Consider the following 17,522-nt stretch of genomic DNA (forward strand, 5'->3'; position numbering starts at 1 on the left):
ACACTTATCATTCTTTAGAGCCCTAAGTAGTCATTTGTTAAGAAGAGGAGATGCGGAGAGCCTTGGTGGCCAGTGGCTGGAATAGTACTCAACCACAGGCAATGGGGTCCCAAAAAGAAAGGGGGCCAACTTACTCATGTGAAAAGACAAGCAGTTCTTCCTTTATCCTGCTTATTCCCTTGTATCAGGAGGCCATTACCCCCATCACTACCCCCTTAGCTTCAAGTAGATTCTCTTTTCAAAAAGCTTGTCCTAGTAATTGTTCTTGCCTTCCAAGGGGCCACCAGGACCAGGTATGGGCTGGGTTGGTGAGGGGGTGGGCAGGGACAGACACCTGTTGCCAGTGCTGGTCTTTCATTCCTGGGTTGCAGGAAATATTGAGGATAGGGATGTGCTGCTTGAACTTATCAATCTTGATTTTCACATTCTCTGCCAAGCGCCTGGGTGCAGGCACATCAGCGAAGGTCTTAGTCAATTTATATATTGTCCTCCACATATTCCCTATTTCCTCTGCAATTTCTTCAGCATTCAGTAAAAAGAGTGGTCCTGAAATAAAAAAAGATGGACAGTGGGAAGAGTCAGATCACCAGGTAAAAGTCAGTCACATGTACCTTTAATTCCCTGAACTTAGAATTGGACCTATGGTATGGATAGTGGAATAAGAACAGGCTTTGGAGTTGGACCTGTATCTGAAACTTCTGCTTAGCCAGTAAACCATGGGTGTGTTTACTGAACTGTTCGAAGTCTTAACAGTATCACCTGTGATACAAGGTTAATAATGAATACCTGGGGGGTGATGGTAAAAGTAAAGTGAGGTAAGTACAGTAAAATAATACCTGGCATATAATACAATGCAGAAAGTGAATCAGTTGTTAGTACTGCTTATAGATGTTATTACAGAAGTACTGAAAGGTGTTCCACAAATGTTGTGAAATATTAGCAACTTGGGAATGTGGGTGAATAGAGATACAGAAGTTCTCTGTATAGTTTTACCACTTTTATGTAAGCTTGAAATTATTTTAAAATAGATGATTAAAAAATAAGTCATTTAAAAAAAAGTATGCCCAAAGATTAATTTCCTTCTCCTCCTTTTCTTTTAGATGACCCCTCAGTAGGGTTTCACATTCAGTAAAAATCTTTCATATTGCTGCTTCTTTCCACTTTGATATTTCGGGTTACTATGAATTCTTGCATCATGATGTTGCAAATTTATTCAAAAACTTTTCTTTCAGGGTTTCTGAGACTAAACACAGCTTCATGAATATAGATTCATTGATACCAATGTGCTTCATAAACCCAACATTTTTGTTAAGTAATCAAAATTAAAAATGTTTAAAAAGAAGAAAAGAGTGTGCATAACTTCCATGTAATATATAAAAATAATAATATACCATGTCTAAATGATGTTTATCATGCAAGCGCATGGCTGGTTTAATATTTGAAAAGTAAATAATGTGATGTACCACATTAACAGTCTGAACAAGAAAAATCACATGATAACATTAATTGATGCAGAAGAAGCATCTGACAAAATTCAATATCATTCATGATAAAACCCTCTAAACACACTAGGAATACAAGGGAACTCCCTCAATCTGATTTCAAAGGGCATCTATGAAAAACTGCACTAACATACTATTGTGTACATTAAATATGTACAGCTTTTACATGTTAATCATACTACAATAAAGTGGTTTTAAAAAACAAAACAACACATTTTACTCAATGGTAAAAGATGGAATACTTTTTCCCTCAGATTAGGAACAAGGCAAAGAGGATTTACACTCTCATAATTCAATAACAGAAAGACAGCTGATTAAATCCCCAATTACTTGGAAATTAAACAACATATTTCTAAATAACACATGGGTTAAAAAAGAAATCTCAAAAGAAATTGAAATAATTTTGAGCTAAAGAAAAATAAAAATATAATTGATCAAAAGTTGTAAGATGTAGCAAAAGAAGTATTTAGAGGGAAATTTATAGCATTGAATACACAAACATTCTAAAATGAATAATCTATGCTTCTGCTTTTAAGAAATTAATAAAATAAGGAAAAATTAAATCAAAAGTAAGCAGAAAAGAAGAAATAATAAAACCAAAAGCTGGTTCTTTGAAAAGATCAATAATATAAATAAACCTCAAGCCAAACTAAACAAGAACAGAAGACAAAGTACTGATATCAGGAAGGAAAGAAGGGACATCAATGCACATCTCATGAACATAAAAAGTATAATAAAAAAATACTATGAAAATCTCCATGACCACAAATTTGATAACCCATATGAAACAGACCAATTCCTTGAAAGTTACACAAGAAAAAAATAGCCAAGCTGAATATATCTATATCTACTTAAGAAATTAAACAATAATTCATAACTTTCCAAAAGAGAAAGCACCAAGCCCAGGTGGGTTCACTGGTGAATTCCACCAAACATTTACCAATTCTCAACAATCTCTCCTGGAAAATAGAAGCAGAGAAAACACTTCCTAATTCATTCTATGAGACCATCATTACCCTATGACAAAGACATTACAAGAAAAGTAAAACCAGACAAATTTATTACAAAAAAAGAAAATTGGAAGAGGAAGATAGTAGCATATTAAGAGGGAGAAGATTCCACTTCCCCCTACACATGGGAGAAAAACTTAGCTGATCTGCAGAGTCACAGAGCAAACAGCCAACAGTGCCCAGGCATATATGAATATAGCAGATCAAAAATTGTAGTGGACGTTGAAAAACCGGACATGAGACAAAAAAAAAGCCCCCTGGAACTTTGAAAAGACCAGACCCAAAGAGGGGGCATCCCAACAGCTGATATAAGCAGGCAAAAACTGCAAATACCAAGATACCCACTGGAAGAGAAAACCCAGCAACAAAGGAACCACCAGCAAATAACAAAACAAGAAGGTGAAGGAAGGAATGGAAGCCACACTAACCTCCACCCAGGACCAACCTGAAAATACAACTACATGATGGAGAAATTACCCAGAACAAACACCTGAACAAGAGCGAGAAAGAAGCCTAAGAACCCCATACAACAGAAGACCCAGCTTCAACACAACCTGTCAGCACCTGAAAAACAGAATACAAAATGTGGCGGATGGAGTGACCCTGAGTTAACCTGCTGGAGGGAAGGACTCACCAAAGAAAGACCCAACAACAATCAAAATCCCAAAACATAGAAAGAACAAACATAAACAACAGTCCAAGACCAACAAGCTCATGAGATCAAGGACAATGAATCACTGAATCTCACAGGTCTTCTACCAAAAAATTTCACACCAAAAACTGAGGGAGTTGGAAAATGGCGGCGGAGTAGGACGGAGCGACTGCAGTTCTCCTACACTTGGGGGAAAATCCTGGCAGATTTACAGAAGAACAGCGCAATCAATTACCCAACCAACAATTCCCCAGCATTTATGAAAATAAGAGACCAGGGATAGTGACTAACCAGACCGCTGGAGGTCGTTGGGGTCTCAGGGATGCGAGTAAGGACGGAGGCGGCCAGACCGGCGGCAGCCATTAGCGGGCTCATAAAGACCTCGGAGCCGCGGCTGCCGCAGCGGTTGGAGCCCAGAGGCTTCCTTCCGTCTGTGCCCAGGAACAAGGGCGTCTGCCACGGAGAACTCATCGGGAGCCCGGCAACCCTGAGAAAAGTCAAGGGCAGCTGCAGCGGTGGCGGTGGCGGCAGCAGGACAGCAGCCATTGGCCTGCGCATAAAGACCTTGGAGCCTTGGCTGCCTCAGCGGTCGGGGCCCAGAGGCTTCCCCCTGCACCCAGCGACAGGGGCGTCTGACACAGAGGACTCATCGGGACCCCAGAACCTGTGAGTAAAGACAAAAGCAGCAGCGGCAGGGCCGGCTGCCCTTGGAAGCCAGGCACCCCAGAGTAAAGTCAAAAGCAACAGCGGCGGGACCAGCAGCCATTGGCCGGTGCGTAAAGACATCAGAGCTGCTGCTTCCGCAGCTTCCAGGACCCAGAGGCTTCTGTCTACGGCCAGCGTCGGGGCGTCTGCCACAGAGGACTCAGCGGGAGCCCAGCAACTGTGAGTAAAGACAAAAGTGGCAGTGGCAGGACCGGCTGCCCTGGGCCAGCCCAAAATGCCTCAGAGCCGCGGCTGCCGCTGTATTAGGGGTGTAGAGGCTTCCATCTGTGGCCAGTGCCACGGAGGACTCATAGGGAGCCCAGCACCCAGTGGAGGATTGGGCCGGCTACGGGGTCCCTGGAAGAGCTGGCTCCCTCCCTCACCATCTAGGCGGGGCTGGGTGGCAGAGACCTGTCTGCCTAGGTGTGCAGGGAGGGTGGCAAGGACAGGGGATCTCTGTGGTCGCCAGCCCACCAGCCTGCCAGCCCAGGAAATTTGAGAGGAGCATTGTCCTAACCAGTCAGGTTGGGGATTGGGCTGGGCTGAGAGGCACGCTTTCTGGAGAAGTATTTACTGGAAAGTGGACTAAGGTGTTCTGTGAAGGCAGCTTGACTTGCTTCTCACCCAGCCACAGGACAGTACGAGATCCCGTGGGACCAAGGCAGCCTGTCAGGGGTGCGGGCGCCCGCACCCCAGTCTGGTAGCCTGGCTGGTGGGCGGATGTGAGCCAGCCCACAGAGGAGTCCCACCGAAACGAGAAAAACCTCATTGGACAGTTTGAAACCAACAAGGAAGGAGTTTTTGTTGTTGGTTTTTGTTTTGTTTTTTTTTGTTTTTGTTTTTTACTTTTATTTTTTAAACTTTTTTCAGTAATCGTATATATTTTTTAATTTTATTGTTGCTGTATCTTTCAGTACTCTGTTCTTCTCCTTTCTTTTTTCCTGTTTTAATCCCTCTTCATTTCACCCCAAACTTATTGCTTTTTCCTCACTTCCCTTGCCCCTTTTTTGTGTGTTTGTTTGTTTGTTTGTTGCTTTCTATAGCACTGTAAATACTTCACAACACATCTCTCCAGTCCTAGCCCACTTTACAGGTTCCTGAATTCTATTACTGTAGTGATTAACTCTACTTGCTCACACGCTATGCCTATTTACTATTCTTTACCCTCACCTTACCTCAAAATCTGACCACCTGCAACCTCACTGCTTTCTAGATACAACTCACAAGCCTTCCCTCCCCAACAAGAGACTTATCTTTGGTCTATCCTTTCCTAGAGGTGGCAAATTGGGTTGAAGATTACAGTTAACACTATATAGAGCCTAAAGATCTTCTATCTCTTCTCTGCCAGCTGTGACTGTAAATATCATAAAGTACTCTCCTGCTGTCATAAACCATTTTGCCTCCCCCTCCAGCTGATCACACACACACAAAGAAAGGAGTAGGTGGAAGCAGAGAACATCAAGATACCTGCAGGAGACTGTACCACTGAATTTCACAGGAATTCTACCACAGAAGTTCACACCATAAACCTAGGGAGTCAGAACAGATCAATTTAAGAAGCTGAAGCTAACAAGAAGAGTCTCATAAGCAATGGGAAGACAAAGAAACAATGCCCAAATGAAAGAAAAGGTGGAAGTCTCAGAAATAATGTTAGATGAAAGAGAGGCAAGTCAGCTATCAGATATTGAATTCAAAGCACTAGTTATCAGGAAATTCAAAGAGCTCACAATGAGCTACCAGAAACTAGAGGGGAGCTACCATGAGCTCTCCGCAAACTATATCAACATGAAAAAGGAAATAGAAACTATCACCAAAGGACAAGAGGAAATGAAGAATACAATTTCGGAACTGAAGAACACAGTAGAAGGAATGAAAAGCAGGATCGATGAGGCAGAAGATCGGATCAGTGAGTTGGAGGACACAGTAGAAAGAATCTCCCAGAAAGAGCAAGAAAGGGAAAAGAGGCTCAAAAAGAATGAAGATGGACTAAGAGAAATGCAAGATAATATGAAACGTAATAATATCCGAATAATAGGAATACCAGAAGGAGAAGAAGAAGAACAAGGGATAGAAAACCTATTTGAAAGAGTAATGATGGAAAATTTTCCTAATTTGATGAGAGAAAAAGTTACACGAATCCAGGAATCACAGAGAGTCCCATTCAAGAGGAACCCAAAGAGGCCCACTTCAAGACACATCATCATTAAAATGGCAAAATTTCAAGACAAAGAGAGAATCCTAAAGGCAGCAAGGGAGAAAAAGGAAGTAACATACAAGGGAGCCCCAATAAGGTTAGCTACTGACTTCTCAATGGAAACACTCCAAGCAAGAAGAGAATGGCAAGAAATATTTCAAGTAATGAGAACCAGAGGCCTACAACCAAGGCTACTTTACCCAGCAAGGCTCTCAATCAAGATAGAAGGCCAAATAAAGAGCTTCCAAGACAAAAGAAGTCTAAAAGAATATGCCTCCACCAAACCAGCTCTACAAGAAATACTAAAAGGGCTGCTTTAAGGAAAGGAAGGAAAAGAGAGAGACAGAGAGGAACTGTGGTACAAAAATGGCAATGAATAAGTCCCTATCAATAATAACCTTGAATGTAAATGGATTAAATGCTCCAATCAAAAGACATAGAATAGCTGAATGGATAAGAAAGCATGACCCACACATATGCTGCCTACAGGAGACCCACCTCAGGACAAAAGACCATCACAGACTAAAAGTGAAAGGCTGGAAACAAATTTTCCAAGCAAATGGACAAGAAAAAAAAGCCGGGGTAGCAATTCTAATATCAGACAAAATAGACTTCAAAAAAAGGGCCATAAAGAGAGACCCAGAAGGTCACTTCATATTGCTCAAGGGAAGAATCCAGCACGAAGACATTAACATCATAAATATATATGCACCCAACATAGGAGCACCCAAATATATAAGAAAAATCCTAGAAGACTTCAAGAAAGATATTGACAGCAACACAATTATAGTAGGGGATTTTAACACCCCACTGTCAAAAATGGACAGATCTTCCAAACAAAATATCAACAAAGATATAGCAGCATTAAATGAAACTCTAGAAGAAATGGACTTGACTGATATATATAGAGCGCTTCATCCCAAAGAAGCTAAATACACATTCTTTTCAAATGCACATGGAACATTTTCAAAGATAGACCACATGATAGGACACAAAATGAGCCTCAACAAATTCAAGAAAATTGAAATCATACCAAGCATTTTCTCTGACCACAAGGGACTGAAATTAGAAACCAACCCCAAAGGAAAAAACCCAAAACACCCAAAATCATGGAGACTGAATGGTATGCTATTAAACAACGAATGGGTCAAGATTGAAATTAGGGAAGAAATCAAAAAGTTTCTGGAAACAAATGAAAATGAACTCACAACAACCCAAAACTTATGGGACACGGCCAAGGCAGTCCTGAGAGGGAAGTTCATAGCAATACAGGCTTACCTAAAGAAAATAGAAACATTTCAAACAAACAACCTAACCCGACGCCTGCAAGAACTCGAAGAACAACAACAAAGACAGCCCAGAGCAAGTACAAGGAAGGAAATAACCAAGATCAGAGCAGAATTAAATGACATAGAGACCAAAAGCACAATTATAAGGATCAATGAATCCAAGAGTTGGTTTTTTGAAAAGATAAACAAAATAGACAAGCCTTTAAGTAGGCTCATTAAGAAAAGAAGAGAGAGGACACAAATAAACACAATCAGAAATGAAAGAGGAGAGATTACAACTGATACCACAGAAATAGAAGGGATTGTAAGGAATTACTATGAAGAACTGTATGCCAAGAAATTTGAAAACCTAGGTGAAATGGACAAATTTCTAGAAAAATATAATCTTCCAAAACTCAATGAAGAAGAAGTAGAAAGCCTGAACAGACCAATAACAGCAAATGAAATTGAAGCAGTAATCAAAAAACTCCCATCACACAAAAGCCCCGGACCAGATGGTTTCACAGGAGAATTCTACAAAGCGTTTAAGGAAGAGCTAACCCCTATTCTTCACAGACTATTCCAAAAAATCCAAAATGATGGGAAACTCCCAAACTCTTTTTATGAAGCGAGCATTATCCTAATTCCAAAACCAGATAGAGACACAACAAAGAAAGAAAATTACAGGCCAATATCACTGATGAACATAGATGCTAAAATCCTCAACAAAATATTGGCAAATCGCATCCAACAATACATCAAAAAGATCATACACCATGACCAAGTGGGATTCATCCCAGGGATGCAAGGATGGTTCAATATCCGCAAATCAGTAAATGTAATACACCACATAAACAAAAGCAAGGACAAAAACCACATGGTCATATCAATAGATGCGGAAAAAGCTTTTGATAAGGTACAACACCCATTTATGATAAAGGTACTCAGCAAAGTGGGAATAGAGGGAGCATTCCTCAATATAATAAAGGCCATATATGAAAGACCTACAGCCAACATCATACTGAATGGGCAAAAACTGAAAGCTTTTCCACTAAGATCAGGAACAAGACAAGGTTGTCCACTTTCACCACTTCTATTTAATATAGTATTGGAAGTTCTAGCCACAGCAATCAGACAAGAAAAGGAAATAAAAGGCATCCAAATCGGAAAGGAGGAAACAAAACTGTCACTGTTTGCAGATGACATGATAGTGTACATGGAAAATCCTATAGACTCTACCAAAAAACTGCTGGAACTAATAAATGAATTTGGCAAAACAGCGGGATACAAAGTCAATATCCAGAAATCAAAGGCATTTCTGTATACTAACAATGAATCAGCAGAAGCAGAAATCAAGAAAAAAATCCCATTCGATATAGCAAAAAGAAAAATAAAATATCTGGGAATAAATCTAACCAAGGAGGTTAAAGACCTGTATGCAGAAAATTACACAACACTGAAGACAGAAATCAAGGAAGACACAAACAAATGGAGACGTATACCGTGTTCATGGATTGGAAGAATTAACATCATCAAAATGTCCATACTACCCAAAGCAATTTACAGATTCAATGCAATACCTATTAAAGTACCAATGGCATATTTCACAGACATAGAACAAACACTTCAAAAATTTATATGGAACCATAAAAGACCCCGAATAGCAGCTGCAATGTTAAGAAAGAAGAACAAAGTAGGAGGGATCACAATACCTGATATCAAACTGTATTACAAGGCCACTGTAATCAAAACAGCCTGGTACTGGCATAAAAACAGGCACATAGACCAATGGAACAGAATAGAGAGCCCAGAAATAAACCCAAATCTCTACAGTCAATTAATATTCGACAAAGGGGGCAGTATCATAAAATGGGGTAAAGATAGCCTCTTCAACAAATGGTGTTGGGAGAACTGGACAGCTACATGCAAAAAAATGAAACTCGAGCACCAACTTACATCATACACCAAAATAAATTCAAGGTGGATAAAAGACTTAAATATAAGCCATGACACCATTAAAGTCCTAGAGGAGAACATTGGCAGGAAAATCTCAGATATTTCACGCAGCAACATTTTTACTGATATGTCCCCTAGAGCAAGGACTATAAAGGAAAGAATAAACAAATGGGATCTCATCAAAATAAAAAGCTTCTGCGCAGCTAAAGAAAACAGCATTAAAATAAAAAGACAACCAACTGTATGGGAAAACATATTTGCCAATGATACCTCAGACAAAGGTTTAATCTCCAAAATATACAAAGAACTCACACGACTTCACTCTAAGAAGACAACTAACCCAATTAAAAAATGGGGAAAGGACTTGAACAGACACTTCTGCAAGGAGGACATACAGAGGATCCAGAGACACATGAAAAGATGCTCAATATCACTAGCTATCAGAGAGATGCAAATTAAAACTACAATGAGATACCACTTTACACCGGTGAGAATGGCTATCATAAACAAAGCAATAAACAACAAATGTTGGAGAGGGTGTGGGGAAAAGGGGACTCTGGTCCACTGTTGGTGGGATTGCAGACTGGTACAACCATTATGGAAAACAGTATGGAATTTTCTCAGAAAACTAAAATTGGACTTGCCTTTTGACCCAGCAATTCCACTGCTGGGATTGTATCCTAAGAACCCTAAAACACCAATCCCAAAGAACCTATGCACCCCAATGTTCATAGCAGCACAATTTACAATAGCCAAGAGTTGGAAGCAACCTAGGTGCCCGTCAGTAAATGAATGGATCAAAAAACTATGGTACATATACACAATGGAATTTTATGCTGCAGAAAGAAAGAAGGAGCTCCTACCTTTTGCAACAACATGGATGGAACTGGAAAGCATTATGCTGAGTGAAATAAGCCAGGTGTTGAAGGACAAATACCATATGATCTCACCTCTAACAGGAAGCTAAACAACAAAGCAAACAAGCAAGCAAAATATAACCAAAGACACTGAAATAGAGAACAGGCTGACAGTGACCAGAGGGGAGAGGGGAGGGAATTTCAGGGGAAATAAGGGAGGGATTTAGAGGAACCTATATAAAGGATACATGGACAACAACTGAAAAGGGTGGAAATGGGAGGGAGGGGGGAGGATGGGGGGTGGGACGGGATGGGAGTAATAGAGAGAAAACTGTACTTGAAAAATAATTAAATAAAAAATTGGGAAAAAAAAAGAAAGCAATCTTAATAAAAATTCTAGTACGAAAAAAAAAACTGAGGGAGTCAAAACAGGTCAATTTAAGAAGCAGAGGCTAACATTAAGTGTCTCATAAACAATGGTAAGAGAAAGAAACAATCCCATAATGAAAGAAAAGGAGAAAGCCTCAGAAAGAATGTTAAATAAAATAGAAGCAACTCAAGTATCAGATATTGAGTTCAAAGCAATGGGTATAAGGAAGCTCAAGCTCAAAGGGAACTTCCAGAAACTACAGGGAAACTACAATGAGCTCGCTACAAACTATATCAACATGAAAAAGGAAATAAAGCCCTGGCTGGCATAACTCAGTGGATTGAGCACGGGCCTGCGAACCACATGATTGCAGTTCGATTCCCAGTCAGGGCACATGCCTGGGTTGCAGGCCAGTTCCCAGATAGGGGACTCATGAGAGGCAACCATACATTAATATTTCTCTCCTTTTCTCCTTCCCTTCCCCTCTAAAGATAAAATAAATAAAATCTTTAAAAATATTTAAAAAAGAAAAAGGAAATAAAAATATCAACAAGGGCCAAAAGGAAATGAAGAATACAATTTCTGAACTGAAGAACACAGTAGAAGAACTCAAAAGCAAGATCGATAAAGTAGAAGATCGGATCAGCGAGTTGAAGGACAAAATAAAAAAAAACACCCAGAAAGAGCAAGAAAAGGAAAAGAGGCTCAGAAAGAATGAAGAGGGCTTAAGGGAAATGCAAGACAACATGAAATGTAATAATATATGTATAATAGGGACACTAGAAGGAGAAGAAGAGCAAGGGGGAGAAAACCTGTTTGAAAAAGTAATGATGGAAAACTTCCCTAATTTGATAAGAGACAAAGTCACACAAGTCCAAGGAACACAGAGATTCCTAATCAAGAGGAACCTGAAGAGGCCCAATTCAAGACACATCATCATTAAAATGGCAAAATTCTAGGTTAAAGAGAGAATCTTAAATGCAGCAAGGGAGAAACAGGAAGTAACATGCAAGAAAGCCCCAATAAAGTTAGCAGCTCACTTCTCAATGAAAACACTCCAAGCAAGAAGACAATGGCAAGAAATATTCCAAGTAATGAGAACCAGAGGCCTGCAATCAAGACTACTTTACCCAGCAAAGCTCTCAATCAAGACAGAAGGTCAAATAAAGAGCTTCTAAGACAAAACAAGTCTTAAATAACACACCTCCACCAAACCAGCTCTGTGAGAGCTATTAAAGGGACTGCTTTAAAGAAAGGAAGGAAGAGAAAGAAAAAGAGAGAGAGGGGGGAACACAGGTACAAAAATGGCAATGAATAAGTACTTATCAATAATAACCTTAAATGTAAATGGATTAAATGCTCCAATAAAAACACACAGAATAGCTGAAAGGATAAGAAAGCATGATCCACATACATACTGCCTACAAGAGACTCGCCTCAGGACAAAAGACCTACACAGATGGAAAGTGAAGGGCTGGAAACAAATTTTCCAAGCAAATCGCCAGGAAAAAAAAGCCAGGGTAGCAATACTCATATCAGACAAAATAGACTTCAAAAAAGGGGCCATAAAAAGAGACCCAGAAGGTCATTTCATAATACTCAAGGAAAGAATCCACCAAGAAGACATAAACATTGTAAGTATGTATGCACCCAAAATAAGAGCACCCAAATATATAAACAAAATCTTAGAAGACTTTAAGAAATATATTGACAGCAACAAATTATAGTAGGAGATTTTAACATTCCACTGTCAAAAATGAACAGTTCTTCCAAACAAAATATCAACAAAGATATTGCAGCATTGAACAATGTCCAGATCAAATAGACTTCACTGATGTATATATATAGCCTTTCAACCCAAAGAAGCTAAATACACATTCTTTTCAAATGCACGTGGAACATAAGCAAAGATAGACCATATACCAGGACACAAAACTACCCTCAACAAATTCAAGAAAATTAAAATCATACCAAGTATTTTCTCCAACCACAAGGCACTAAAACTAGAAAACAACCCCAAGGGGAAAACCCCCAAATACTCAAAATCATGGAGATTGAATAGCATGTTACTAAACAATGAATGCATCAAGAATGAAATTGGGGAAGAATTCAAAAAGTTTCTGAAAATAAATGAAAAGGAACTCACAACAACCCAAAACTTATGGGACACAGTGAAAGCAGTCCTGAGTAGGAAGTTCATAGCAATACAGGCCTACTTAAAAAACATAGAAACATTTCAAAGAAACATCCTAACCCTATGCCTACAAGAACTTGAGGAACAACAACAAAGAAAGCCCAGAGCTAGTAAAAAAAAAGGAAATACCAAGATCAAAGCAGAATTAAAAGACATAGAGACTAAAAGCACAATTCTAAGGATCAATGAATCCAAAGATAAACAAAATAGACAAGCCTTTAAGCAGGCTCATCAAGATACAAAGAGACAGGAGCCAAATAAACACAATCAGAAATAAAAGAGGAGAGATTGCAAATGACACCACAGAAATACAAAGGATTGTAAGAAATTACTATGAAGAATTGTATGCCAAGAAATTCGAAAACCTAGGTGAAATGGACACATTTCTAGAAAAATATAATCTTCCAAAACTCAGTGCAGAAGAAGCAGAAAGCCTGAACACACCAATAATAGCAGATGAAATTGAAGCAGTAATAAAAAAACTCCCGACACTCAAAAGACCTGGACCAGATGGTTTCACAGGAGAATTGTACAAAGCATTTAAGGAAGAGCTAACCCTTATCCTTCACAGACTATTCCCAAAAATCCAAAATGATAGAAGACTCCCAAACTCTTTTTATGAAGCCAGCAGCATCCTAATGCCAAAACCAGATAAAGATACAACAAAGAAAGAAAACTTCAGGCCAATATCACTGATGAACATAGATGGTAAAGTCCTCAACAAAATATTGGCAAACCCCGTCCAGCAATACATTAATAAAGTCATACACCATGGCCAAGTGGGATTCATCCCAGGGATGCAAGGATGGTACAATATTAGCAAATCAGTAAATGTAATACATTACATAAACAAAATCAAAGATAAAAATCATATGATCATATCTATACAGGTAGAAAAAGCATTTGATAAAGTACCATACCCATTTATGATGAAAACACTCAGCAAAGTGGGAATAGAGGGAGCATTCCTCGACATAATAAAGGCCATACAGGAGAGATCTACTGCCAGTGTCATACTCAATGGGCAAAAACTAAAAGCTTTTCCACTGAGATCAGGAACAAGACAGGTTGTCCACTTTTACCACTTCTAATCAATATAGTATTAGAAGTTTCAGCCACAGTGGTCAGACAAGAAAATAAGATAAAAGGCATCCAAATCAGAAAAGAGGAAACAAAACTGTCACTGTTTGCAGAAGACATGATAGTGTACTTAGAAAATCCTACAGACTCTACCAAATAACTGCTCAACCTAATAAATGATTTTGGCAAAACAGCGGGTTACAAAGTCAATATCCAGAAATCAAAGGCATTTTTGTATACCAACAATGAAACAGCAGAAGCAGAAATGAAGAAAAAAATCTCATTTGATATAGCAAAAAGAAAAATAGAAGACCTAGGGATAAACCTAACTAAGAAAGTAAAAGACCTTCACTCAGAAAATGATACAACACTAAAGAAAAAACTATGGAAGACACAAATAAATGGAAGCATGTACCATGCTCATGAATTGGAAGAATTAACATCATCAAAATGTCCATATTACTCAAAGCAATTGATAGATTCAACTCAATCCCTATTAAAGTACCAATGACATATTTCACAGACATAGAACAAACACTTCAAAAACTTATATGGAACCATAAATGACCCCAAATAGCTGCTGCAGTTTGAGAAAGAAGAACAAAGTAGAAGGGATCACAATACCTGATGCCAAACTGTATTACAAGGCCACTGTAATCAAAACAGCCTGGTACTGGCATAAAAACAGGCACATGGCCCAATGGAACAGAACAGAGAGCCCAGAAATAAACCCATCTCTATGGTCAATTAATATTTGACAAAGTGGCAGCAACATAAAATGGACTAAAAATAGCCTTCAACAAATGGTGTTGGGAGAACTGAACAGCTACATGCAAAAAAAAAAAAAAATGAAACTCAAGCACCAGCTTACACCATACACCAAAATAAATTCAAAGTGGATAAAAGATTTAAATATAATCTGTGACATCATTAAAGTCCTAGAAGAGAACATAGGCAGGAAAATCTCAGATATTTCATGCAGGAATATTTTCACTGATATGTCCCCTAGAGCAAGGGATATAAAGAAAAGAATAAACAAATGGGATCTCATCAAAATAAAAAGCTTATGCACAGCTTAAGAAAACAGTATTACAATGAAAAAAGAACCAACTATGTGGGAAAACATATTTGCCAATGATACCTCAGAAAAGGGTTTAATCTCCAAAATATGTAAAGAACTTACATGACTCCACTCTAAGAAGACGAACAACCCAATCCAAAAATGGGCAAAGGACTTGATCAGACACTTCTCCAAGGAGGACATAGAGAAGATCCATAGACACATGAAAAGATGCTCAATATCACTTGCTAGCTATCAGAGAGATGAAAATGAAAACCACAATGAGATACCACTTTACACTGGTGAGAATGGTTATCATAAACAAAGCAACAAACAAGTGTTGGACAGGTTGTGGAGAAAAGAGAACCCTTGTGCACTGCTGGTGGGATTGCAGACTGGTACAACCACTATGGAAAACAGTATGGAATTTTCTCAGAAAACTAAAAACGGATCTGCCTTTTGACCCAGAAATTCCACTGCTAGGATTATATCCTAAGAACCCTGAAACACCGATCCAAAAGAACCTACGCAACCCAATGTTCATAGTAGCACAATCTACAATAGGCAAGTGTTGGTAGCAACCTAGGTTCACATCAGTAAATGAATAAATCAAAAAACTATGGTGCATTTACACAATGGAATTCTATGCAGCAGAAAGAAACAAGGAGCTTGTATCCTTTGCAACAGCATGGATGAAACTGGAAAGTCTTATGCTAATTGAAATAAGCCAGGTGGTAAAAGACCAACACCATATGATCTCACTTTTAACAGGATCCTAAACAACAGAAGAAGCGAAATACAACCAAAGACAGTAAAATTCAGAACAGGCTGACCATAGAGGAGAAGGGAGGGAATTTCAGGGGAAAAGGGGAAGGGTTTACAGGAAAAAGTATAAAGGACACATGGGCAAAAATTAGGGGAGTGGAAATGGGAGGGAGGTGGGGAGGATTGGGGGGTAGGCTGGAATGGGGGTAAAAGGCAGAAAACTGTACCTGAACAACAATTACATAAAAAAATGCTAAAAATAATCAAATCTCTTAAATTTAAAAAAAATAAGAAAAAATTAAAGACCAATATATCTGTTAATATATATTTGAAATCCTCAGCAAAATATTAGCAAATTGTATCTGATAATATATAAAAAGAATTATATAGCATAGTCAATTGAAAATTATTATTCCAGGTATGTAAAGCTGTTTCAACATTTGAAAATCAATTAATGTAATCCATCACATACATTGGCTACATAGAAAAATCACATGATCATATCAATAAATTTAAAAAAAGCATTTGACAAAATCCAACACCCATTCATGATAAGAATTCTTAGCAAATGAGGAACAGAGGAGAACTTGTTCAACTTGGTATAAAGAACATGTACAAAAAACCTACAGCTAACATCATACTTAATGGTAGAAAACTAGAATCTTTCCTGCTAAAATCAGGAACAAAGCAATAATGTCCCTGTCCATTACTCCTTTTCAAAATCATTCAGTGGAAGTACTAGCTAACGCAAAAAGGTAGTAGTAAAAGAATAGGAGACACAAGGTATACAGATTGGGAAGGAAGACATAAACCAATTTGCCTTTAATCTGATCCTCTACATAGAAAATCTAAAAGAATTAAAAATAAATTGGAACCATATGATCTCACTTTTAACAGGATCCTAATCAACAAACAAACAAGCAAAATATAACAAAAGACACTGAAATAGAGAACAGTTTGAGAGTGACCAGAGGGGAGAGGGGAGGGAATTTCAGGGGAAAGGGGGAAGGGTTTGCAGGAACAAGTATAAAGGACACATGGACAATAAGAAGAATGGGGTGGAAACAGGAGGGAGGTGGGGAGGACTGGGGGGTGGGCTGGAATGGGGGTAAAAGGCAGAAAACTGTACTTGAACAACAATTGAAATAAAATAAATTTAAAAAATTAATTGGAACCAATTTACAATTATAGCAAGGTTTCCGAATATGGTTAATGCATGAAATTCAATTGCGTTCTTATATGCCATTAATGAACAAGTGGAACTTGAAATTAAAAAAACACATCCATTTACATCAGTACTTTAAAAATTGAAATACTTAGGTATAAGTCTAACAAAATATGTACAACATCTATATAATAATAAAGATCTATATAATAAAACTATGATGAAAGAAATCAAAGAAGAAAATAAATAGACATACTCCATGTTCATGGATAGAAATACTCAACACTGTCAAAGATATCAGTTCTTCCCAACGTGAGTATAGATCCAACACAATCCCAAAAGAAATCCTAGCAAGTTTTTTGTTCTATATTGGAAAATTCGTTCTAAAGCTTATATGGACACATGAAAGACCCCAAGTAGCCAATATAATATTGAAGGAGAAGGTAAAGTTGAGGGACTGACATTTTTCAGTAATTTCAAGATTTATTATAAAGCTATAATAATCAAGTGTGGTATTAATAAAAGAATAGATAAATAGGTGAATGGAACAGAATAGAGATCCCAGGAATAGACCCAATATAATCTTCAGAAAGGAGCAAAATTGATATAATGGACAAATAATACTTTTTTAACAAATGACTTTAGAACAACTGGATATTCACATGCAGAAAAATTAATCTAGATGCAGACCTTCCACCCTTTACAAAAATTAACTCAAAATGGGTCATAGACTTCAATGTAAAA

General features: G+C 38.2%; 1 protein-coding gene across 1 annotated transcript in view; it reads right to left on the reverse strand.

Moving 5' to 3' along the window:
- The window catches only part of LOC118990125 (dynein heavy chain 3, axonemal-like), a gene marked incomplete at its 3' end in the record, with an annotated part of 173,441 nt that overhangs the window by 89,640 nt on the left and 66,279 nt on the right, over positions 1-17,522 (reverse strand). Inside the window, exon 18 of the mRNA XM_037050535.1 lies at positions 335-546. Within this exon, the coding sequence (XP_036906430.1) occupies positions 335-546 (212 nt within the window). The remainder of the gene's footprint in view (positions 1-334; positions 547-17,522) is intronic.

This window comes from Sturnira hondurensis, unplaced genomic scaffold (genome assembly GCF_014824575.4).
Source record: "Sturnira hondurensis isolate 20B ecotype Veracruz unplaced genomic scaffold, ASM1482457v3 Scaffold0006805, whole genome shotgun sequence".
Lineage (NCBI taxonomy): Eukaryota > Metazoa > Chordata > Mammalia > Chiroptera > Phyllostomidae > Sturnira > Sturnira hondurensis.